General features: G+C 42.0%; 3 protein-coding genes and 1 non-coding gene across 12 annotated transcripts in view; 2 read left to right on the forward strand and 2 right to left on the reverse strand.

Annotated features, from left to right (window-relative positions):
- Nucleotides 1-2,899, forward strand: part of LOC106586480 (TBC1 domain family member 8) — a 28,363-nt gene extending 25,464 nt beyond the window's left edge. Inside the window, exons 17-20 of one of the 2 annotated variants that reach the window (XM_014173841.2) lie at nucleotides 436-501; nucleotides 690-776; nucleotides 848-975; nucleotides 1,079-2,899. In XM_014173841.2, the coding sequence (XP_014029316.1) occupies nucleotides 436-501; nucleotides 690-776; nucleotides 848-975; nucleotides 1,079-1,546 (749 nt within the window). In that variant the 3' untranslated portion in view covers nucleotides 1,547-2,899. The remainder of the gene's footprint in view (nucleotides 1-435; nucleotides 502-689; nucleotides 777-847; nucleotides 976-1,078) is intronic. The other variant, XM_014173842.2, reaches the window with a different exon arrangement.
- Nucleotides 2,900-5,828: 2,929 nt separating this feature from the next.
- Nucleotides 5,829-19,141, reverse strand: LOC106586486 (60S ribosomal protein L31). 7 transcript variants are annotated; one of them, XM_045707746.1, is made up of 5 exons: nucleotides 19,123-19,141; nucleotides 8,906-9,012; nucleotides 8,248-8,373; nucleotides 6,221-6,333; nucleotides 5,829-5,896 (listed from the first exon to the last, which is right to left on the reverse strand). In XM_045707746.1, the coding sequence occupies exons 2-5, from the start codon at nucleotides 9,010-9,012 to the stop codon at nucleotides 5,865-5,867; spliced, it is 378 nt and encodes a 125-aa protein (XP_045563702.1). In that variant the 5' UTR covers nucleotides 19,123-19,141; the 3' UTR covers nucleotides 5,829-5,864. The 7 variants fall into 7 exon arrangements, with proteins under 7 accessions (XP_045563702.1, XP_014029327.1, XP_014029325.1 ...); XM_014173852.1 differs by lacking the exon at nucleotides 19,123-19,141 and adding an exon at nucleotides 19,103-19,121; XM_014173850.2 differs by lacking the exon at nucleotides 19,123-19,141 and adding an exon at nucleotides 17,268-17,356.
- On the reverse strand, nucleotides 7,858-7,992 carry LOC123730663 (small nucleolar RNA SNORA5). The gene has a single exon (XR_006762098.1). It is a non-coding gene; the product is annotated as a small nucleolar RNA SNORA5 (small nucleolar RNA).
- A 128-nt stretch (nucleotides 19,142-19,269) lies between the features above and the next one.
- LOC106586484 (CCR4-NOT transcription complex subunit 11) lies at nucleotides 19,270-25,075 on the forward strand. 2 transcript variants are annotated; one of them, XM_014173847.2, is made up of 7 exons: nucleotides 19,270-20,225; nucleotides 20,356-20,520; nucleotides 20,801-20,953; nucleotides 23,600-23,814; nucleotides 23,914-24,116; nucleotides 24,213-24,309; nucleotides 24,557-25,075. In XM_014173847.2, the coding sequence occupies exons 1-7, from the start codon at nucleotides 19,907-19,909 to the stop codon at nucleotides 24,752-24,754; spliced, it is 1,350 nt and encodes a 449-aa protein (XP_014029322.1). In that variant the 5' UTR covers nucleotides 19,270-19,906; the 3' UTR covers nucleotides 24,755-25,075. The 2 variants fall into 2 exon arrangements, with proteins under 2 accessions (XP_014029322.1, XP_014029323.1); XM_014173848.2 differs by having other exon boundaries at nucleotides 23,600-23,802.
- The last annotated feature ends 25 nt before the right edge of the window (nucleotides 25,076-25,100 follow it).

The following is a 25,100-nucleotide window of genomic DNA, read 5'->3' on the forward strand; positions in this document are numbered from 1 at the left end:
TGTGTGTGTAATATGAGTTTGTGTGCGTGACTATGCCTGCAAGTGTATACGAAAACATACACCAGGCTATCTCACATCCAAATTCCCTTGTAAGGCATATCAGCCATGAACATTGGAAACCTGCCCACTAAGCTTTTATAGGCATCTGGAATTCAGCCCACAAAGCTTTTATGGGAATCAATATCCAGCCAAGGCTTTTAGGAGTAGATGTTGTGTACAGTACAGTGAGAACCACTGAAGTAGAGGAAGATCAAGATGATGTAAATTCACCTCTTAAACTCACACATCTGAAGGGCTCCCTCTGTGGCCCTCTATCATTCAGAATAAACACTAACCTAGAATTTACTGACAGTATAAACACTAACCTTTCATTTATTGACACACATTGTTATTGAAGGCCAATGACATGTCTGTGTGTGTGTCTCTCCGTTTCAGATACGCTATACTGTGAGGAACTGAATGAAAAGGTCAGATTACTGTATCGTTTGCACATACCTCCAGGTGGGTCACATAGCTTTCCTGTGGTGTTTTTGCTTCTCTTTCATGTACTTTAGTTGGACATGCAATTAGCTTTAAATAACATGTGCACTTTGTGAAAACTGCTGATGTAAAAATGACTTTACACAATATATTTGATTGATGAATTAACTAGAGATGAACATTCTTCATAATGGGACTGTTTCCTGTAGCCCTGACTGAGAGTGAGGATGACCCGTCTCCACTGAGGAGCCCTCAGCTGTCCACTACCAGACCACTCCATGTAGAGCTGCCCAATGGTAAGTATTCACACACTGTTCCAGATTCACATTTACAGCGCAGGTCTGTTTAGATTATCACGTTGATGTAGCGCCTGATGTGTGTGTTCATGTTGAAGGGGAGATGAGAGACTTTCAGGAACAGTTGAAACAGATGTTGAAAGACCTGGCTAAAGAGAAGGAGAAGGATGTGGAGCAACCTGTACCTCCAATGAACCAGGTACATACAATAAAATATGTATTCAATCAGGGATCTATCAAACAAAGAGTCATTGAAAGGTACTAAGTAAGTCACAATAAACTTGTATTGTTGTTTTCTACAGAGGGAGTTCATCCAGTTCTGTAAGACCCTCTACAGCATGTTCCATGGCAACCCAGACGAGAATGAGCTCTTTCAGGCCATCGCTACAGTGACCAGCCTGGTGCTGCAGATCGGCGAGGTCGGGCACCGCAGCCGCTGCTCAGGGTCAGAGGTCAGCAGCGAGGGTGGGGCCGGAGATGAGGTAGAGGACGATCACAGGGAGGGGAGTCAAGAAGACCACCCCGTCTTCAGCACCAAAGAAGAAGAAGAAGGAGAGAGAAAGGAGGGGACCAGCAAGAGTTCAGGGTCTGAGAGTCAGAGCGAGTGGGCGGTCAGCTACGCTCAGATCCTGGCTTCTCTCCTAACAGAACAGCAGCTAGTCAACTTCTTTGAGAAACCGATGGACCTGTCAGCAAAGGTGGCTGAGGCAAAAGTGAAACAGTACCATGAAAGGGCTGGTCTGCTTATGCTCCAGCAAGGGACCAGCTGATTTCAACACGACCAACAGAACCTCGATGTGAGAACCACAGTGTGACCCAATACTGGGCTTTCAATCTAGTTTCTTATCTAGCTGTCCAGGCACCTTTGTCCCCAATAAGTGTTGTCTGTGTCCTCCGTCTTAAAAGGATGAGTGGGTACCAAGAGTCCGTATGTGCCTATATTGAGTCGTTGGTCTGTCGAGCACAAAGGAGAAGTAAAGTAGGTCTTCCTCTCCAGATGTAGCTGTGGAGAAATGTGGCCTTGTCTTTTGGGATCAACAACTGTCTGAAAGCAGGTTAACCAAAACCAAGACATGCATGATAATCAAGAGACTACTTGATGTATCAATCATAATCATATATACTACTGTGAGAACGTCCCACACACCATGCACTACACATAGCACCATGAAAAAGGGTTATTTTTTATTTTTCGTTGCTCAATATTTATACACACGTTTTCATTCTGCTTCATCTGGTCTATAAAATGGGAACAAACTCAAATGTGCCCAGTTTTAGTGACATTTTATTTGACTTAACATTGGCTGCCTGGTTGGTGATACACTTGTTTGCCATATTGTCCAATCAAGTAGAGCAGACAAGTGTTCTTTTCTGCCCAAATATTTTATGCCTGTACGCCTGCAGTGTATCATTTTGGCAAGCGTTTTCATTTGTATTTTTTTATATATAGCCCAAGGAGTCAAGGACTATTAACTGCCAAATGTTTGTCATACAATAATGGACATTAGAATCTTGCTTTTGTGTGCTACACATTGAAAATGTGCACCTATATATTTTGTCAAATCACATTCGTCACGGTTTACAGCAAGTATAAAAGGTGCAGCGAAGTAATTGTGCTAGCTCCTCAACAATGCAGTACATTAATCAAGTGTTTGTCCTGTATTGATTGAATGCATTTTGTTCTTTAAGAAGTCTTATTTTAGGTGTTCTTAAACTGTTTGAGCATTATTAGTATACCAAGCATATTTCTTCATTCAAGCCTTAAGTGTAAGTGACCAGTATTATATTATAGACTAAAGTCCTACACACTTTCTTAAAATCAGTTGTTACTAAACAAACAAAACTGCTGTGCCTCAGATTTTGTTGAATAAGTCTTCTATATAGAGAACTTGATTTTTCCATTTCAAATCAGTGGTGGTGTTAAATTAAGGTTTTGGTTATTCCAGAACCAGTCTGATGCCTTCTAATTGACAACAGATGCACCTTGATGTTACTCGTAGTGCACACTCACAAGTTCACTTGATGTGCATTATCACAAATCAGGACATTTATCACTTCTTGAACGTGTCTGCTGCAAAATATCAGACATGGTTTGTTTGTAAATCATTAAAAACAATGTTGCATCCTTGTCTTATTCAATGTATTGCATAGACCAGTGGTTCCCAAACGTTTTATAGTCCCGTACCCCTTCAAACACTCACTGAGTTAAAGTTGGTTTTATATTCACACATTCAGCCATTCAACAGACATTCACCAAACTCGGTATGATTTATTCTATAAATCTCTAGCATACTTTTACAACCTTTGTTTTGAGGAAAGATTCCAGTTTTGATTTTATAGAAAAACATAAAATCAATAAAATGCAATTTAAAGCTATATAAATCAATAATGTTTCAACTGATGACAATCATCAAACTAGGTCTGATTTATTCTATAAAAGTCTAACATATTTTTACAACCTTTGTTTTGAGGAAAGATACCAGTTTTGATTTTATAGAAATTCATAAAATCAATAAATTGCCATTTAACACGGTATAAATCATGAACTAATTCACTGTTTGTCACAGAAACAAACTAGGTATGATTTATTCTATAAATGTCTAGCATACTATTACAACCTTTCTTTTGAGGAAAGATTCCAGTTTGGATTTTATAGAAATACATAAAATGCCATTTAAAGCAGTATAAATCAATAACTAATTCAATGTTTGTCACAGAAACATCAAACTATGTATGATTTATAGAATCAATGTCTAGCATACTTTTACAACCTTTGAGTAGAAATTCCAGTTTTGACATGATAGAAATATATAACATATAAAATGCCATTTAAAGCTATAGTTGAAATCGGAAGTTTACATACACTTAGGTTGGAGTCATTAAAACTCGTTTCTCAACCACTCCACAAATTTCTTGTTAACAAACTATAGTTTTGGAAAGTCGGTTAGGACATCTACTTTGTGCATGACAAGTAATTTTTCCAACAATTGTTTACAGATTATTTCACTTAAAATTCACTGTGTCACAATTCCAGTGGGTCAGAAGTTAACATTCTCTTAAGTTGACTGTGCCTTTAAACAGCTTGGAAAATTCCAGAAAATTATCTCATGGCTTAGAAGCTTCCGATAGGCTAATTGACATCATTTGAGTTAATTGGAGGTGTACCTGTGGATGTATTTCAAGGCCTACCTTCAAACTCAGTGCCTCTTTGCTTGACATCATGGAAAAATAAATAAAAAAATCAGCCAAGACCCCAGAAATAAAATTGTAGACCTCCACAAGTCTGGTTCATCCTTGGGAGCAATTTCCAAACGCCGGAAGGTACCACGTTCATCTGTACAAACAATAGTACGCAAGTATAAACACATTGGGACCACGCAGCCGTCATACCGCTCAGGAAGGAGATGCGTTCTGTCTCCTAGAGATGAACGTACTTTGGTGTGAAAAGTGCAAATCAATCCCAGAACAACAGCAGAGGACCTTGTGAAGATGCTGGAGGAAACAGGTACAAAAGTATCTATATCCACAGTAAAATGAGTCCTATATCGACATAACCTGAAAGGCCGCTCAGTAAGGAAGAATCCACTGCTCCAAAACCGCCATAAAAAAGCCAGACTACGGTTTGCAAATGCACATGGGGACAAAGATCGTACTTTTTGGAGAAATGTCCTCTGGTCTGATGAAACAAAAATCGAACTGTTTGGCCATAATGACCACTGTTATGTTTGGAGGAAAAAGGGGGAAGCTTGCCAGCCAAAGGATACCATCCCAACCTTGAATCACAGGGTTGGCAGCATCATGTTGTGGGGGTGCTTTGCTGCAGGAGGGACTGGTGCACTTCACAAAATAGATGGCATCATGAGGTAGGAAAATTATGTGGATATATTGAAGCAACATCTCAAGACATCAGTCAGGAAGCTAAAGCTTGGTCGCAAATGGGTCTTCCAAATGGACAATGACCCGAAGTTGTGGCAAAATGGCTTAAGGACAACAAAGTCAAGGTATTGGAGTGGCCATCACAAAGCCCTGACCTCAATCCTATAGAAAATTTGTGGGCAGAACTGAAAAAGCGTGTGCGAGCAAGGAGGCCTACAAACCCGACTCAGTTACACCAGCTGTCAGGAGGAATGGGCCAAATTCACCCAACTTATTGTGGGAAGCTTGTGGAGGGCTACCCAAAACATTTGACCCAAGTTAAACAATTTAAAGGCAATGCTACCAAATACTAGTTGAGTGTATGTAAACTTCTGACCCACTGGGAATGTGATGAAAGAAATACAAGCTGAAATAAATCACTCTACTATTATTCTGACATTTCACATTCTTAAAATAAAGTGGTGATCCTAACTGACCTAAGACAGGGAATTTTTACTAGGATTAAATGTCAGGAATTGTGAAAAACTGAGTTTAAATGTATTTGGCTAATGTGTATCTAAACTTCCGACTTCAAGTGTATGTGTGTGTGTATATATATATATATGCCAACTAGCCTCTACCCCTTGATAGATATACATTTTTTAATTTGTTTTAATGTTAATCACATTTTCATTTGGCGTACCCCCATACCCCAGTTTGGGAATACCTGGCATAGACTGATTCACCAAGGAGATTGAAGACCCTCAAAAGCACATGTAATGCGGCTGAAGTAAACAAGCAGCTCCCGAGTGGCCTAAGGCACTGCATCTCAGTGCTAGAGGCATCACTACAGACCCTGGTTTGATTCCAGGCTGTATGACAACCGGCCGTGATTGGGAGTCCCATAGGGCAGCGCACAATTGGCCCAGCGTTGTCCGGGTTAGGATTTGGCCGGGGAAGGCTGTCATTGAAAATAAGAATTTGTTCTTAACTGACTTGCCTAGTTAAATAAAGGTTAAAAAAACCATGCTTTTATATAATAATAAAAAAAATTAAAAAACATGCTTTTATATCCTAACACTAATCAGACACTTGCTCTAGAAAGAAAATTAAATATAATTTAATGCAATTGCGCCACCAATAATCCAAATTAGTGAGTGCATAAACTCCGGATGAAAAAAATATCCAATACTGCAGTTTCTTTTATACATTTATTTCAACACCGGTGAAAAATTAGTTCTCATCCACATTGACCGTCTGCAGACCTGTAGAAAGAAAAGAAAACAATCAGAATCAGTTTAGTCTTCAACAGGCAAATGAGGAACAGCACAGGACTAGCTCTGAGCTTTGGTTGGAGCATTTACAGGTCCACTACTTTGTCTACCCATTTGCATGCAGCTGATCTGAAAATAAGTCCACCACAATTAGTTAACCAAGGTCACCCACAGGGGTATTTTGCACCCAGTGGGTGACATACAAGTATTGCTCATTTCATATACACCAGATCACCAACCTCAGAAATGCAAGTATACTTGTGGATACAATTCAGCAGTGAGCACAGCACACAGCCAAGCAAATGTTGGACTTACCTTTGTATGTTGTGACAGGAACGTATGTGACGAGGGTGTACAGTTTGTTGGGAGAGTCCTCGTCTTCATTGCGTTTCCTTGACAGGCGCACGCGCATACGGTATGGGACATTCCTGAAATAACATACAAAATATCAGTTAACTTCTTTGGGATGGGGGCGGTATTTTGAAGTCCAGATGAAAAGTGTGCCCAAAGTAAACTGCCTGCTACTCAGGCCCAGAAGCTAGGATATGCATATAATTGGTAGAGTTGGATAGAAAACACTAAAGTTTCTAAAACTGTTAAAATAATGTCTGTGAGTATAACAGAACTTATTTGGCAGGCGAAACCCCGAGGACAAACCATCCAGGATTTTTTGTTGTTGAGTTCACTGTGTTTTCAATTGGTTTTCTATGGTAAACTAGATTTGAGGCACCTGGTTGCAGTTCCTATAGCTTCCACTAGATGTCAACAGTCTTTAGAAATTGGTTGATGTTTTTCCTTTAGAAATGAAGAAGTACGGCTATTCAGAATGAGAGTCAAGCCAAGTGGACTCTTGTTTGGGGCGCGCGACCTGTAGCTCGCTCCACTTTGATTTTATCCGCTATTGAACACAGTATATTCCGTCTTAAATTTGATCAATTATTTACGTTTTAGGATACCTAAGGATGGATTAAGAAAGTTGTTGGAAATGTTTGGACAAAGTTAACAGGTAACTTATTAGATAATTTGTAGTCATAAGTCTACCACAATTTGTTAATTAAGGTCACCCACAGGGATATTTTCCACCCAGTGGGTGACATACAAGTATTGCTCATTTCATATACACCAGATCACCAACCTCAGAAATGCAAGTACACTTGCCGAGTTGGAACCGGTGTTTTTCTGAATCAAACGCGGACATTTTGGGGATATAAAAAATGAGTTTATCGAACAAAAGGACCATTTGTGATGTTTCTGGGACATATTGGACTGCCAACAGAAGAAGATCTTCAAAGGTAAGGCATGAATTATATCGTTATTTCTGACTTTTGTGTCGCCACCTGCCTGGTTGAAAATGATTTATGCATTTGTATGGTGGGGTGCTGTCCTCAGATAATCGCATGGTTTGCTTTCGCCATAAAGCCTTTTTGAAATCTGACACCGCGGCCGGATTAACAAGAAGTTAAGCTTTATTTTGACATATTGCATGTGTATTTTGAAGAATGTTAAATATTTACAATTCTGTAGTTTGAATTTGGCGCCCTGCACTTTCACTGGATGTTGGTCAGGTGGGACGCTACCGTCCCACCTAGCCTAGAGAGGTTTTAACATGGATAAATGTGCTCAGTTTTAGTGCATGGCATTGTGGAAAACTTCCCACGCCTCAACTTTTATTAATTGTGTCAACTCTACACCCATCGCCAAGCATAACAGGATATTACTTCGCTCTGAAGCCAGCACTGATGCTGGCTCGGTCAAAGTTGATATCCGCCCGGGCTAACTAGCCTCTACCCCTTGATATCAGGACAACACTGCATGAAGCAGATAGGACAGGGGTGACAGTGGGGTTTTCTTGCTGATAGAGGGGTGGAGGGAGAGAGGGAAAAAGAGCCTGATTTTCAACTTTCAATTCAATTAGACGTAACGAATAATGTGCATCAATGATATCAACAATCAATTGTCATTAGCACAAATTTATCCCCAACATTAATGGAAAATGAATGCGAGGCCCATGAACTAGTTTTACTATGGCAGCCATTTTGGCCAGTGCAGTCCATTGCAGAGGAAGCACTGAATTTGACATGGCTGCACAGGCAATTTGGAATTCAGCATAGTCCAGTTCATACTACGGTTAAGTGCATATCGTCCCAACACTTATTGCACTTAAAGCATTAACCTGTAGTATACTGTACCCTCAACTCAGTGTCACTCAGATTGGCTAAGATGACAGTTTCAAGTATCAGTTTTGAAATATAGCCGTCAATCAAGTTAAGCTCATAACCTTTTCTGTACCAGTGACCAGCAGGCTAAGGCCTCTGTCGCAAGAAACACAAGGGTTTGCTTACCTCACACCCTTGGTCCATACAGCCTTGTTCAGGCGAGTGTCGATGCGTACATCAGGGGTTCCCATCTCCTTCATGGCGAACTTGCGGATCTCCTTGAGAGCGCGAGGTGCCCTCCTTTTGAAGGACCTGACGGGACACAGCAAGAAGCAATGTTAATTACATGCACAGGATTATCAAAGAGGTTGATAAAATCGTCACATTTGTCAGAGCAAGCAATGTCTATTTTTCAAAGCAATATAACAACGGATGCCCTTGCAAAAAGGACCCTTATTGCAGTTCCAAAAATAAGCATCCAGCAATGGACAACACTACACAGCACCAGCTGCTTGTCCACCTATAATGACCTTGGAAAGAAAAATAGAGTCACAACGTAGCCTAAGCCCATTCACACTGGCACCTCACATTCTTTCCCATAAGCAACATTCAGCTGGTACAAAATCAGAAGTGTCAATTGCCTCTGATAATTTTACCTCCACCATTCCCTTTAATCCTCTTCAGTGGGATCGCCCACCAAATTACCTTAGACCAGCCATCAAAGTAACAAAAACACCTTGCAAGCATACAAACAGAGTACTTCCTTCAAACCGTGTGTAGATAGCACACATCCATAACTCTATAGCAGCAGACTCAGTGCCATGCCCCCAGACAGTGTACTCACACGCCATGTATGCGCTTGTGGATGTTGACGGTGTACTCCCTGGTCACAACCTCGTTGATGGCAGAACGCCCCTTCTTTTTCTCACCGCCCTTCTTGTTTGGCGCCATCTAAGAAAAGACATCACATAAAACATTGACTAACCTTTTGCTCATAACCAGAGACAAGACATGCATTCCTTAAGTGTCCACTGCTTATTTGGTTAAAAGGAGTGCCCCCCTACCAAGTCAGCACTGAGCTTAAAATGGAACTGACAGCATTTTAGCAACATTAAATCTTATTAAAATCTGTTCATATAGACCCCAGGATACACTATTGTAAATAAAATTAAAAAAAAAAACATCTGTCTAGTCCAGGACCGGAGTCTACGCAGAGCGGTTCACCATGGACAACCAGAGATACAATAGGCCTTTTGTGCATCATTCACTATGAACTCGACTGTGTATTTACCAGCAGTTACAACAGTGTGACTGCAAATATGTCTATACCACAGAGTCCTCTTACATATAGGAACTTTACAGTCCTATTGATCAAACAACCATGAAAAGGTAGGCTCTCTCTCCCTCAGTTATGTACAACAACAAGATCAACAACTAATACTAGCCAGAGCAAGATGAGCTAAAATCAAACAAACATTAGACAAAACCTCTCAAACCTTTTTAGCTAGTTGGCCCTCAAACCAGCATTGATACACGACACGACATCCTAACTGACTTGCCTAGTTAAATAAAGGTAAAATACATTTAAAAATCTTTCTGCAGCTTGCCTACAAGCTAAATGAATCAAGTTGACTAGCTAGCTACTTCCAAGTACAAATCAAATTTGAGAACACAGCACTGACCATTTTACTTGCCCTAGCAGAGCTGGTTAGCTAGTCTGTTTACATGTTATCTAGAGCGTTCATGACTAACTATAAAAATGTTTTGCCTACATTTACCGACACCAGTCATATTCAGCCGGTGTTGCGCCTTCAGTAAATTCATCAATTATTCTGCGCTCTGGTAGGCTGGACACATGACATTTTAACGCTAAATAAAAATAAATAAAAACAAACTAGTTCATTGCATCCGCCGTGGAGCCCAGTTTCATAATATGACCATATTCCCAGCTGCTTGCCGTCATTTAGAAGTAATCACGAAAAAGCAGGCCTTATTTTAGGGCATTTTTCACCCTGCCGGCTCCTATCAAATCAAAGTTTATTTGTCACGTGCGCCGAATACAACAGGTGTAGACCTTACAATGAAATGCTTACTTACAGGCTCTAACCAATAGTGTGAAAAAAAAAGTGTGTGTGTAGGTAAGTAAACAAATAAAACAGTAAAAAGACATTTGAAAATAAGAGTAGCAAGGCTATATACAGACACCGGTTAGTCAGGCTTACTGAGGTAGTATGTACATGTGGTTATGGTTAAAGTGACTATGCATATATGATGAACAGAGAGTAGCAGTAGCGTAAAAAGAGGGGTTGGCGGGTGGTGGGACACAATGCAGATAGCCCGGTTAGCCAATGTGCGGGGGCACTGGTTGGTCAGGCCAATTGAGGTAGTATGTACATGAATGTATAGTTAAAGTGACTACGCATATAAGCTAAACAGGGTGGGGGCAGGGCACACAATGCAAATAGTCCGGGTAACCATTTGGTTACCTGTTCAGGAGTCTTATGGCTTGGGGGTAAAAACTGTTGAGAAGCCTTTTTGTCCTATAATTGGCACTCCGGTACCGCTTGCCATGTGGTAGTAGAGAGAACAGTCTATGACTGGGGTGGCTGGGGTCTTTGACAATTTTCAGGGCCTTCCTCTGACACCGCCTAGTGTAGAGGTCCTGGATGGCAGGCAGCTTTGCCCCAGTGATGTACTGGGCCGTATGCACTACACTCTGTAGTGCCTTGCGGTCGGTGGCCGAGCAATTGCCGTACCAGGCAGTGATGCAACCGGCCAGGATGCTCTCGATGTTGCAGCTGTAGAACCTTTTGAGGATCTCAGGACCCATGCCAAATAATTTTTAGTTTCCTGAGGGGGAATAGGCTTTGTCGTGCCTTCTTCATGACTGTCTTGGTGTGTTTGGACCATTCTGATTTATTGATGTGGACACCAAGGAACTTGAAGCTCTCAACCTGCTCCACTACAGCCCCGTCGATGAGAATGGGGACGTGCTTGGTGCTCCTTTTCCAATAGTCAACAATCATCTCCTTAGTCTTGGTTACGTTGAGGGATAGGTTGTTATTCTGGCACCACCCGGTCAGGTCTCTGACCTCCTCCCTATAGGATGTCTCGTCGTTGTCGGTGATCAGGCCTACCACTGTTGTGTCGTCAGCAAACTTAATGATGGTGTTGGAGTCGTGCCTGGCCATGCAGTCGTGGGTGAACAGGGAGTACAGGAGGGGACTGAGCACGCATCCCTGGCAGTGTTGAGGATCAGTGTGGCAGATGTGTTGCTACCTACCCTCACCACCTGGGGGCGGCCCGTCAGGAAGTCCATGAACCAGTTGCAGAGGGAGGTGTTTAGTCCCAGGTTCCTTAGCTTAGTGATGAGCTTTGAGGGTACTATGGTGTTGAACGCTGAGCTGTAGTCAATGAATGGCCTTCTCACATAGGTGTTCCTTTTGTCCAGGTGGGAAAGGGCAGTGTGGAGTGGAATAGAGATCGCATCATCTGTGGATCTGTTTGGGCGGTATGCAAATTGGAGTGAGTCCAGGGTTTCTGGGATAACGGTGTTGATGTGAGCCATGACCAGCCTTTCAAAGCACTTCATGGCTACGGACGTGAGTGCTACGGGTCTGTAGTCATTTAGGCAGGTTGCCATTGTGTTCTTGGGCACAGGGACTATGGTGGTGTGCTTGAAGCATGTTGGTATTACAGACTCGATCAGGGACATGTTGAAAATGTCAGTGAAGAGACCTGCCAGTTGGTCAGCACATGCTCGGAGTACACGTCCTGGTAATCCATCTGGCCCCGCAGCCTTGTGAATGTTGACCTGTTTAAAGGTCTTACTCGGCTACGGAGAGCGTGATCACACAGTCGTCCGGAACAGCTGATGCTCTTATGCATGCCTCAGTGTTGCTTGCCTCGAAGCGAGCATAGAAGTGATTTAGCTCGTCTGGTAGGCTCGTGTCAATGGGCAGCTCGTGGCTGTGCTTCCTTTTGTAATCTGTAATAGTTTGCAAGCCCTGCCACATCCGACGAGCGTCGGAGCCGGTGTAGTATGATTCCATCTTAGCCCTGTATTGACGCTTTGCCTGTTTGATGGTTCGTCGCAGGGCATAGCGGGATTTCTTGTAAGCTTCCGGGTTAGAGTCCCGCACCTTGAACGCGGCAGCTCTACCCTTTAGCTCAGTGCGAATGTTACCTGTAATCCATGGCTTCTGGTTGAGGTATGTACGTACAGTCACTGTGGGGACGACGTCCTCAATGCACTTATTGATAAAGCCAGTGACTGATGTGGTGTATTCTTCAATGTCATTGGAAGAATCCCGGATTATGTTCCAGTCTGTGATAGCAAAACAGTCCTGTTGTTTAGCATCTGCTTCATCTGACCATTTTTTTTTATAGACCAAGCCACTGGTGCTTCCTGCTTTAATTTTTGCTCGTAAGCAGGAATCAAGAGGATAGTTGTGGTCGGATTTACCAAATGGAGGGCGAGGGAGAGCTTTGTACACGTCTCTGTGTGTGGAGTACAGGTGATCTAGAATTATTTCCCCTCTGGTTGCACATTTAACATGTTGATAGAGATTTGGTAGAACTGATTTAAGTTTCCCTGCATTAAAGTCTCCGGCCACTAGGAGCACCACCTCTGGGTGAGTGGTTTCCTGTTTGCTTATTTCCTTTTTCAGCTGCCTGAGTGCGGTCTTAGTGCCGGCATCTGTCTGTGGTGGTAAATAAACAGCCACAAAAAGTATAGCTGAGAACTCTCTAGGCAAGTAGTGTGGCCTGCAGTTTATCACAATATACTCTACTTCAGGCGAGCAAAATCTAGAGACTTCCTCAGATTTCGTGCACCAGCTGTTGTTTACAAATGTGCAAAGACCCCCCCCCCATCTTACCGGAGTGTGCTGTTCTATCCTGCCGGTGCAGCGTGTATCCCGCAAGCTGAATATCCATGTCGTCATTCAGCCACGATTCCGTGAAACATAGGATATTACAGTTTTTGATGTCCCGTTGGTAGGATATTCGTGATCGTACCTCGTCTAGTTTATTGTCCAATGATTGCACGTTGGCGAGTAATATTGACGGTAACGGCAGCATTCCTAGTTGCCTTCTTCGGGTCCGGACGAGGCATCCCGCTCTTCTTCCTCTGTGTCGCTTCCTTTTGCAAATAATTGGGATGTCTGCCCTGTGGGGTGTTTCGAGAATATCGTGTGAATCCTGCTTGCTGCTGTTGTTGTAAAAATCTTTGTCTAATCCGAGGTGAGTGATCGCTGTCCTGATATCTAGAAGCTCTTTTCTGCCGTAAGATACGGTTGCAGAAACATGTACAAAATAATTCACAAATATCGCAACAAAAAAAAACACATAATAGCACAATTGGTTAGGAGACTGTAAAACAGCAGCCATCTCCTCCGGCGCCACTGTAATCACTGTAGTTCTATTGAGTACCGTGGCACCAACTCGCCTTCCGAATGTTCTATTCCAAGCTTATTTTTCTACATCACAATGCCTGCTTCGCTATTGTTGGCAATGAGACCTGCTCACGTTGTTTATAGATAAAATGTTAACTGAAAATTAGTCATGGAACCTGGGGCGACAGGTAGCCTAGTGGTTAGAGCGTTGGGCCAACCGAAAGGTTGATCAATCGAATCCCCGAGCTGACAAGGTAAACATCTGTCGTTTGGCCCCTGAACAAGGCAGTTAACCTCACTAGGGTAGGGAGCACTATTTTCACCTCCGGATGAAAAGCGTGCCCAAAGTAAACTGCCTGCTACTCAGGCCCAGAAGCTATGATATGCATATAATTGGTAGATTTGGATAAACACTCTAAAGTTTCCAAAACTGTTAAAATCATGTCTGTGAGTATAACAGAACTGATATGGCAGGTGACAACCTGAGAACAATCCATCCAGGAAGTGGGATTTTTTTTGTTTTTGTAGTTTTCTATCGAATGCCATTACAGTATCCATTGACTTAGGACTCAAATTGCACTTGCTGTGGCTTCCACTAGATGGCAACAGTCTTTAGACATTGTTTCATGCTTGTATTCTGAAAAATGAGTGAGTAAGACCAGTCAGAATGAGTGGACCCTGCAGTGTCAGAGGCTTTTCATGCGCACGACCCAGAGCATGCCTTTGTTGTTTTCCTTTTATATTGACGAAGCTTTTGTCCGGTTGAAATGTTATTGATTATTATGACTAAAAACAACCTAAGGCTTGATTATAAACATCGTTTGACATGTTTCTACGAACTTAACTGATACTTTTCGTCTGTCTGTTGTTGACTGCCTTTGAGCCTGTGGATTACTGAACAAAACGGAGGTTTTTGGATATAAAGAGGGAATTTATCGAACATTTGAGTAAATGGGAGTCTTGTGAGTGCAACCATATGAAGTTCATCAAAGGTAAGTGAATAATTTTATCACTATTTCTGACTTGTGTAACTCCTCTACTTGGCTGCTAACTGTTTAATGATTTGTCTGCTGGGCGCTGTTCTCAGATAATGGTATGCTTTCGCCGTAAAAGCCTTTTGAAATCTGACACAGTGGTTGGATTAACAAGAAATTAATATTTAATTCGATGTCTAACACTTGTATGTTTTATGAATTTTTATGAGTATTTCTGTTTTTGAATTTGGTGCTCTGCAATTTCACTGGATGTTGGCCAGGTGGGACGGTAGAGTACCACACCCCCTAGAGAGGTTAACCCACTGTTCCTAGGCCGTCATTGTAAATAAGAATTTGCTCTTAACCGACTTGCCTAGTTAAAAAAAATATAATAATCTCTTGCGGTCGTCCCATTGATTCCTATAGGGAAAATATAGACATGTCTGCCTATTTCACCAAATATCTCACAATGTGTATATTTAGATTTTTTTCAAGTCGGATGCCATTTTAATAATGAGAATCTCCTTTTTCTAATTATGTAAGTCTGGGCAGCGAACTTGGTCGTCATCAAACGCTAGACTCAAAATACTTTTTGCCCATGGAACGCTGAGCTCTCCCCATTGTTTTCCTATGGAGAGGCATGCCTTCTATTTCACCAAATATCTCACAATGTGTATATTTAGATTTTTTTCAGGTCGGGCACCATTTTAAATCAGGAGAATCTCCTCTTTGTAATTATGTAAGTCTGGGCAGCGAGCTCCTTTGTCATCGATCACCAGACTAGAAATAATTATACGTTTTCGTTTTTTCTTTACTTTCTCATTACGCAGACATAAGCGCAGTTGACACAATTACTTTCTACACGAGTCGTTTTTTTCCCAGTTTCGTCAGATGAACAGATTGTGGTAAAATAAAAAGGATACATTTTTTGGGCCATTAAGGCGAAATGGAATTCTAAGCATCACTCCAATCAAAACAGGCTCTGCTAACGTTCGATTCCATTCATTTGCCATGGGCTGGTGCTAGTGTTCCAGTTTAGCCAATGTTCTTTTGCTGTTGTTCAGCCTTGGGTGAACGTTGACTCGTTCTATTGTCCAGCCTAGCTCTGGCACACTCGGAGGAGAGTGATCTGAAATCCGAGTAGATAGCCAGAGTGAATTTGCGAACGCAAGAGCTATGCAAACAGTCATTCAAGTTCTTGCTAGATAACCAAATTACACCTGCCACCAAAAAACAAGGGGAAAAGTCAGTTACTCACCCACTCCTCCCAATGACATCCTCCTAGCAGCTAGCAAACGTTAGGCTCTGTTTTTAGCTTGATAAATAGATACGCTAACCCATTAGCTACGTTAGCTAACCAAATGGCTACCCAGACTATTTGCATTGCCCCCCTCATACGCTGCTGCTACTGTGTTATTATTTATGCATAGCATTTTTCATTTCAGTCATTTAGCAGACGCTCTTATCCAGAGCGACTTACAGTAGTGAATGCATACATTTCATCCATTTTTTTTGTACTGGCCCCCCGTGAGAATCGAACCCACAACCCTGGAGTTGCACACACCATGCTGGCGTTGCAAATGCCATGCTCTACCAACTGAGCCACAGGGAAGGCCCGCATATCCACTTTAATAACTCTACATGTACATATTACCTCAATTACCTTGACACTGGTATTTACTGCTGCTCTTTAATTATTTGTTATTAATCTCGTTTTATTATAGGTATTTTCTTAACTACATTTTTGGTTTAGGGCTTGTAAGTAAGCATTTCACTGTAAGGTCTACACCGGTTGTATTCGGCGCATGACGTTTTTTTTGACTGATGTGATTATTGCCCTGCTAGTTTGATTGTATTGACAATAACAGCCTTAGTTACATTCGTCCATTTTTGTCCAAAATATTGAGCAATTGAAACTGAAACAGTGCATCCAGAAAGGAAGCAGCAAACAATTTACATCTGATTTACAACCCGATATCAGTATTTTTTTCAACCACCAATAAATGTATTGCCGAATTATACTAATCATGCGTTGAACTGGATAAGTCTATTCAACCAAAAATGCCTTCGTGTAAGTGACGTCGTGGAATGTTAATAAGTCAAATATTAACCTATTTTTAAAACCTCTTATAAAGTTGGTTTTGTAGCATAAACTGTTAATTTGATATGACTGATATGACTGTTTTATATCGGCAAAATAGTTAAAAGGCTGTCAGTTCCACTTTAAGTCTGCTTTCAATGACATGAACGTAAACAATCCCACGTGAAGTTTCATTAGTGAAAAATTAGAATGTTGTAGAAAATACATTTCATAGGTTTACAATACCAGAAACTTTCGCCATCTAGATACGTGTTTGTGGGGCATAAACAATGTATACATCATTGAGCATAAATCTGGCTGCTGACGCCAGGCAATGCAGCCGGCTAGCTAATGACACTGGTATTGATCTAGCTTGCTAGTTTAACTAGCGCGCTACAGAGATTGGTTTCTGACTAACTTTACATTAATAGCAATGCGATGTTGTGAAACAGAAATTGGGGATCCCAGACCTAAACAAAGGACTAATAGGCCTTACAACCGAGACATTTGACACAATAGTTCCGTTTAGCTGACTACTGGTTGTGGACGTGCGGATAGCAAAGAGACTGCTTAGTGACTACACGTTTCTAATTAAATACGCACAATTGATCATTTGGGAATATTCAACCAAGATTGAATCGTTTAGGGAGTTCAGTGTCTCATCTTGCAATTACGTAATTAAAACATTGGACTATATTCACACACTGTCAGGATGAAGTTAGATAAATAACACACATTAGGCAAAGCAGTACTCACTCTGCCCGAGAAATGTCGGAAAGGAAGTTGCAAAGACTTGTGGGTACTAAATGGCAACGAAAAAGGGTTCACATCCGGATCGTTCTAAACGCACGAAAGAAATATTGGTGGATACAATTTCAATTAAATTTCAATATAAGGGCTTTATTGGTATGGGAAACATATGTTTACATTGCCAAAGCAAGATAAATAGATACACACTTAGTGAAATAAACAATATAAAATTAACAGTAAACATTACACTTACAAAATAATAAAGACATTTCAAATGTCATATGTATGTATATATGTATGTATGTATGTGTATATGTATGTATATATATATTACAGTGTTGTAATATTGTGCAAATAGTTAATGTACAAAAGGGAAAATAAACAAATATAGGTTGTATTTACAATAGTGTTTGTTCTTCACTGGTTGCACTTTTCAATTTGGCAACAGGTCACCAATCTTGCTGCTGTCATTGCACACCGTGGTATTTCACCCAATAGATATGGTTGAAATATTGGATTTGTTTTCGAATTTGTGTGGGTCTGTGTAGGCTGAGGGAAATATGTGTCTCTAATATGGTCATCCATTTGGCAGGAGGATAGGAAGTGCAGCTCAGTTTCCACCTCATTTTGTGGGCAGTGTGCAGAGCCAGGTCTGCATTCGACTGCCTTTCTCAATATCAAGGCTATACTCACTGAGTCTGTACATAGTCAAAGATTTCCTTAATTTTGGGTCAGTCACAGTGGTCAGGTATGCTGCCACTGTGTACTCTCTGTTTAGGGCCAAATAGCATTCTAGTTTGCTCAGTTTTTTGTAAATTCTTTCCAATGTGTCAAGTAATTATCTTTTTGTTTTATCATGATTTGGTTGGGTATAATTGTGTTGCTGTCCTGGGGCTCTGTTTGTGTTTGTGAACAGAGCCCCAGGACCAGCTTGCTTAGTGGGCTCTTCTCTGGGTTTATTTCTCTGTAGGGGATGGCTTTGTAATGGAAGGTTTGGGAATTGCTTCCTTTTGTGTGGTTGTATAATTTAACAACTATTTTCTGGATTTTGATAATTAGCGGGTATCGGCCTAATTCTGCTCTGCATGCATTATTTGGTGTTTTATGTTGTACACAGAGGATACATCTCATTATTGTAATCCTTTCTTGAATATTCGATGAGTGTTGTTGATGTCTACCGCCTGTATTTAATGGCAAGAGACGTTATGCTACTAGCCTCAGACATGAATATGCATAGCCATCTCGAGACTATGATATAAAGTGTTTTTTCGCAAACTTGCCGGGATGTCACATCTACTTCTACCAGTATACTTTTAATAACTTCAGCATAAAGAAAAGTCAATTTGATAAAAATAAAACCCACGTAGCAAATAAGCCATTCATTTTTTTGGGGTGACCAAATTCGACACTCATTAACCGCCATACAAAAACTCCTTGCTTGATCGGAGCAACAAAAAAAAACGCCACCTGCTGGAGGGCGACAGATTTCCCCCCGAGTTGGGCCTCTCGGTTCCCCTTTCTCTCTTGAGTTTACTCCACTGAGGTTCACTCAGGCAAATATTATCTATTATATTGACAAGATAGGCGAGTGACCGTTCTAACAATGGAAATACAACCGTTAATACATGTCCTCAATGATTGAAAGCATGCACGATCAGGTAGGACCATTCAAACCACGCGTGCGCACAACAGGCACTAAGTCGTTTTTCTCAAAGTTGACGGAATGCCACATGCATGTCTCCATTTATATCAGTACATTTGTAACAGTCTAAACATTACAAAACGTATATTCGATCAAATCAGCTTCACGTCATTCGACACTCTCTCATAGACCTCCATACAAAAAAGGCTTCTCTCACACGGACGCCTCTTCCTCTCTCTTTGTTCAGGCCGTTTAAAACATCAGTTCCGGTCTACTTGACGGTGGCTCTCACATAGAAACCAATGCGATAGAAACTGGGTCTGGTCTGCTAAGTTTATTGGCTTGTATATGAACCAGAAATAAAACAGCGAGTGGGATGTCTCGCTTCCTCTTTCGTTTCTGACACCAAATTATTTTTTGCAGTGTTTTTCCGAAACAATAAATAAATTACACGACATTTTGAGTAATGTGTTATCTGTAATTTGTAGAAAATGTTTGTAGCCACGAGAAGTCCAGAGCAAGCATAAATAAACGAATAATCTTCTTTACTACATCTCCCGTAATGCACGGTGTTACCCGGGTCGAGTCAAAGGTCAAAACTCAACGCTGCAATGTTGTGAACGAAGTGGAAACTGATGGGAAAACAGCTGAGAAAAGCTCTTACTACTTATTTAACATTTTATAATAATTCGATTCATGATTTTACGACCAGTAAGTCTGGTATGCATATTTTTTTGTTGATCAAGGTCGATTTTGTTTAGCTGTATAACTTACTTTTACAATGACTTTGGTGACAAGCTAGCTAGTAAGCTAACTAGTATTTTCTAACTTATCTAGCTGCCCATATCTGCACTCCTGTGGAGTTTGTGGAAATGTATCTAGCTTCTTTTTAAGTATGAAATGAATAACGCGACCTACGTACAATTATAAAAGACTACTTGCAAGCAGTGATTTATCATTTTGGTCACATAGCTAAAAGCTAGCTATCAACAACATAGGTACAATGACACTTGCCCCGAAGGAGCTCTCCAACCTCTTGGGAATCATCTCAGAGGAAGCTTGCACCAACACTTTCGATAGTCTATCAACCGCCTTTCATCATTACTTCGCGAAGGCCGAACATTTCCGAGTAGGATCGGTTTTGGTGATGCTACTGCAACAGCCGGACCTTCTGCCAAGTTCTGCGCAGCGCCTGACTGCCCTCTACCTCCTCTGGGAGATGTACCGCACAGAGCCACTGGCCGCAAATCCCTTTGCCGCTGTCTTTGCGCACTTGCTGAACCTCTCCCCAGTTGGAGATGAGCAGGAGAAACAACTGTCTGGTAAGTGTCTGCTAAAATATCAAATGTAATCCATTTGGATAGTAAGAAGTATTGTCCAAAGTTTTTACCAGCAGTGTGTTGCTTTCATCATATCAACTCAAGTATATCCTGATCATGTGATTGTTCATAGGATTCCTGCCACCCATTACACAGCCCGAGAAGTTCTTCCTCTCCCAGCTAATGCTGGCGCCTCCAAGGGAACTCTTCAAGAAGACCCCCAGACAGGTTTCCTGCATGGACGTGGGGAACATGCCACAGTCCATAGACATTAGTGGTCTGCAGTTGGCATTGGCAGGTACAGTACCTGAATGTATGCACTTCGCATGTATCTTGTATGGAGGATGGTTACAGAATCGCAATAATTTTAGGCAACTCAAAAATAGTTACGTATGATGGGGAATTGTACATTTCTTGGTTAGGAATCCACCTATTGAGATTTGCTTGTGTTGAGACATAAAACCTCTCATATCCTTACTGTAGTACAACAGCACAGTTCTTTACACTTTACTATGCAGCAATTCTAACACTTAATATATAAACAACCTTATTCCTCTCTCTCCCCATTTAACCTGCAGAGCGCCAGTCAGAGCTACCCACCCAGAGTAAGGCCAGCTTCCCCAGCATCCTCAACGACCCGGATCCAGATTCTTCCAACTCCGGGTTCGACAGCTCAGTGGCCAATCAGATCACAGAGTCTCTGGTCACTGGGCCTCGACCTCCACTGGAGAGTAAGTGGAGCAATTTATCATTCAGTTTGTTATTAGTCTGTCTGTTATGTTTATGGACGACATAAGTAAGGTGTATGTTGACACAAAAACATACACTATATACAGTTGAAGTCGGAAGTTTACATACACTTAGGTTGGAGTCATTAAAACTCGTTTTTCAACCACTCCACAAATTTCTTGTTAACAAACTATAGTTTTGGCAAGTAGGTTAGGACATCTACTTTGTGCAATTTTTCCAACAATTGTTTACAGACTTAATTATAAGTGAAATAATCTCTGTGTCACAATTCCAGTGGGTCAGAAGTTTACATGCACTAAGTTGACTGGGCCTTTAAACAGCGTGGAAAATTCCAGAAAATTATATCATGGCTTTAGAAGCTTCTGATAGGCTAATTGACATCATTTGAGTATATTGGAGGTGTACCTGTGGATGTATTTCAAGGCCTACCTTCAAACTCAGTGCCTCTTTGCTTGACATCATTGGAAAATCAAAAGAAATCAACCCAGACCTCAGAATTTTTTTGGGACCTCCACAAGTCTGGTTCATCCTTGGGAGCAATTTCCAAACGCCTGAAGATACCACGTTCATCTGTACAAACAATAGTACGCAAGTATAAACACCATGGGACCACGCAGCCGTCATACCGCTCAGGAAGGAGACACGTTCTGTCTCCTAGAGATGAACTTACTTTGGTGCTAAAAGTGCAAATCAATCCCAGAACAACAGCAAAGGACCTTGTGAAGATGCTGGAGGAAACGGGTACAAAAGTATCTATATCCACAGTAAAACGAGTCCTATATCGACATAACCTGAAAGGCCGCTCAGCAAGGAAGAAGCCACTGCTCCAAAACCGCCATAAAAAAGCCAGACTATGGTTTGCAACTGCACATGGGGACAAAGATCGTACTTTTTTTGAGAAATGTCCTCTGGTCTGATGAAACAAAAATAGAACTGTTTGGCCATAATGACCATCGTTATGTTTGGAGGAAAAAGGGGAACGCTTGCAAGCCGAAGAACACCATCCCAACCGTGAAGCATGGGGTAGCAGCATCATGTTGTGGGGGTGCATTGCTGCAGGAGGGACTGGTGCACTTCACAAAATAGATGGCATCATGAGGAAAGAAAATTGTGGATATATTGAAGCAACATCTCAAGACATCAGTCAGGAAGTTACAGCTTGGATGCAAATGGGTCTTCCAAATGGACAATGACCCAAGCATACTTCCAAAGTTGTGGCAAAATGGCTTAAGGACAACAAAGTCAAGGTATTGGAGTGGCCATCACCTCAATCCCATAGAACATTTGTGGGCAGAACTGAAAAAGCTTGTGTGAGCAAGGAGGCCTACAAACCCGACTCAGTTACACCAGCTGTCAGGAGGAATGGGCCAATATTCACCCAACTTATTGTGGGAAGCTTGTGGAAAGCTACCCAAAACGTTTGACCCAAGTTAAACAATTTAAAGGCAATGCTACCAAATACGAATTTAGTGTATGTAAACATCTGACCCACTGGGAATGTGATGAAAGAAATAAAAGCTGAAATAAATAATTTTCTCTACTATTCTGACATTTCACATTCTTAAAATGAAGTGGTGATCCTAACTGACCTAAGACAGGGAATTTTTACTAGGATTAAATGTCAGGAATTGTGAAAAACGGAGTTGAAATGTATTTGGCTAAGTTGTATGTAAACTTCCGACTTCAACTGTATACAAAAGTATGTGGACACACCTTTTAAATTAGTGGATTTGGCTATTTCAGCCACACCCATTGCTGACAGGTGTATAAAATCGAGCACACTGCCATGCAATCTCCATAGACAAAGATTGTCAGTAGAATGGCTTTACTGAAGATCTATGACTTTCAACGTGGCGCTGTCATAGGATGCCACCATTCCAACAAGTCAGTTCGACAAATTTCTGCCCTGCTAGAGCTGCCCCCTTCAACTGTAAGTGCTGTTATTGTGAAGTGGAAACGTCTAGGAGCAGCAATGGCTCAGCCGTGAAATGGTAGGCCACACAAACTCACAGAACGGGGCTGCCAAGTGCTGAAGCGTGTAGCGTGTAAAAATTGCCTGTCCTCGGTTGCAACACTCACTACCGAATTGGAAACGCTTTCTCTGGAGTGGTGAATCACGATTCACCATTTGACAGTCCGGTGGACAAATCTGGCTTTGGCAGCTGCCAGGAGAACGCTACCTGCTCAAATGCATAGAGCCAACTGTAAAGTTTGGTGGAGGAGAAATAATGGTCTGGGGCTGTTTTTCATGGTTCGGGCGAGGCCCCTTAGTTCCAGTGAAGGGAAATCTTAATGCTACATACAATGACATTCTAGGCAATTCTGTGCTTCCAACTTTGTGGCAACAGTTTGGGGAAGGCCCTTTCCTGTTTCAGCATGACAATGCCCCCTCTTGTGGTAGCAAAGGGAGGGGACCAACTCCATATTAATGCCCATGATTTTGGAATGAGATGCTCAACGAGCAGGTGTCCACATACTTCTGGTCATGTGGTGTTTGTCTTTTCAATAGCTTGGTATTGTAATGACACAGGAATGATACTGTGAAGTATATACCATGTCCCAAGTATCACGTAAGACAAGCCACATATCCAGCCTGTAACGCCTCCCTTTGACCCTACCTCCCCCAGGTCACTTTCGTCCAGAGTTCATCCGGCCGCCCCCTCCCTTGCACGTGTGTGAGGATGAGCTGGCTTGGCTAAACCCCACGGAGCCCGACCACCATGTGCAGTGGGACCGCTCCATGTGTGTGAAGAACAGCACGGGTGTGGAGATCAAACGCATCATGGCCAAGGCCTTCAAGAGCCCACTGTCTGCCCAGCAGCAGTCACAGGTGAGTAGACAGGTACACTGTCTACTCAACTGTATTTTATATATTTCAAACATGACCTTCGCTTGGGAGTTCAACCTGAATGTCTCTCTAAATTTTGCTCTCTCCCTACAGCTCCTGAGTGAGTTGGAGAAGGATCCGAAGCTGGTGTACCACATCGGTCTGACCCCGGCCAAGCTGCCTGACCTGGTGGAAAACAACCCTCTGGTGGCCATCGAGATGCTTCTCAAACTGATGCAGTCCAGCCAGATCACGGAGTACTTTTCTGTTCTGGTCAACATGGACATGTCCCTGCACTCCATGGAGGTGGTCAATAGGTGGGGACTTTGGATAGAATTTGATTTATACAATTCAGTTGTCTACAATCAGTTTTAAAATGTTTATTTATGTGAGGTTATTCTTTGTGTGCACAGGCTGACAACTGCTGTGGACCTCCCTCCAGAGTTCATTCACCTGTACATCTCCAACTGTATCTCCACGTGTGAACAGATCAAAGACAAGTACATGCAGGTAAGGAGGACTGTGGAAGGGCCTTGACAGGAGCCTGTAGCTTACTGTTTGGCCTTTCAGTCACATTGAACTGCTTGTCTTACCAGAGGATGTATGCCACTTTCTTTCTGAGAAATATGTAACAGGAAGTTCATTTGTGTGTTCTCCCTGCTCAAGATAACTGTTTATTTTACTAATGTTAGTCAATGCGCCGCTGTGTTAGCCAGTGTTCCAGATGTGTATGTAAAACCTCTGTTTCCATTTGCAGAACCGCCTAGTGCGCCTGGTGTGTGTGTTCCTTCAGTCTCTGATCCGGAACAAGATCATAAACGTGCAGGACCTGTTCATCGAGGTGCAGGCCTTTTGCATTGAGTTCAGCCGCATACGGGAAGCAGCCGGCCTCTTCCGCCTCCTCAAGACCCTGGATACAGGAGAAATCCCCCCAGAGGTCAAACCTGCCAAATAACGCTTTCATAGTAAATAAAACGTGGCAGTAGCCTGTTGTGCCAAATAACACCCCCCAGGTAGTAAGCTCACAGAGGCACAACCCTCTAAATGGCGCCCCAACCAAGAGAAACTGACCAAGGCTGTATAACCACCCAGACAATCCTCACGATCTCACCAGTACCCACCTGGAGTCCAGCTTTGAACTCAGTTACTGTTTTTCATCTCTCTTTTCTGGACAAAGATGGACATATTTTGAAAATAGATTTTGAAACAGTTTTTTTCCCCTCCATAGATTGATGCTTGTTGGTTTTGTTTCATTAAATGGATATGTAATGAACCATCTGGGTTGTTGAATTGTATTTTCT

The sequence above is a fragment of the Salmo salar genome, chromosome ssa25 (genome assembly GCF_905237065.1).
Source record: "Salmo salar chromosome ssa25, Ssal_v3.1, whole genome shotgun sequence".
In the NCBI taxonomy this organism is placed as follows: Eukaryota; Metazoa; Chordata; class Actinopteri; order Salmoniformes; family Salmonidae; genus Salmo; species Salmo salar.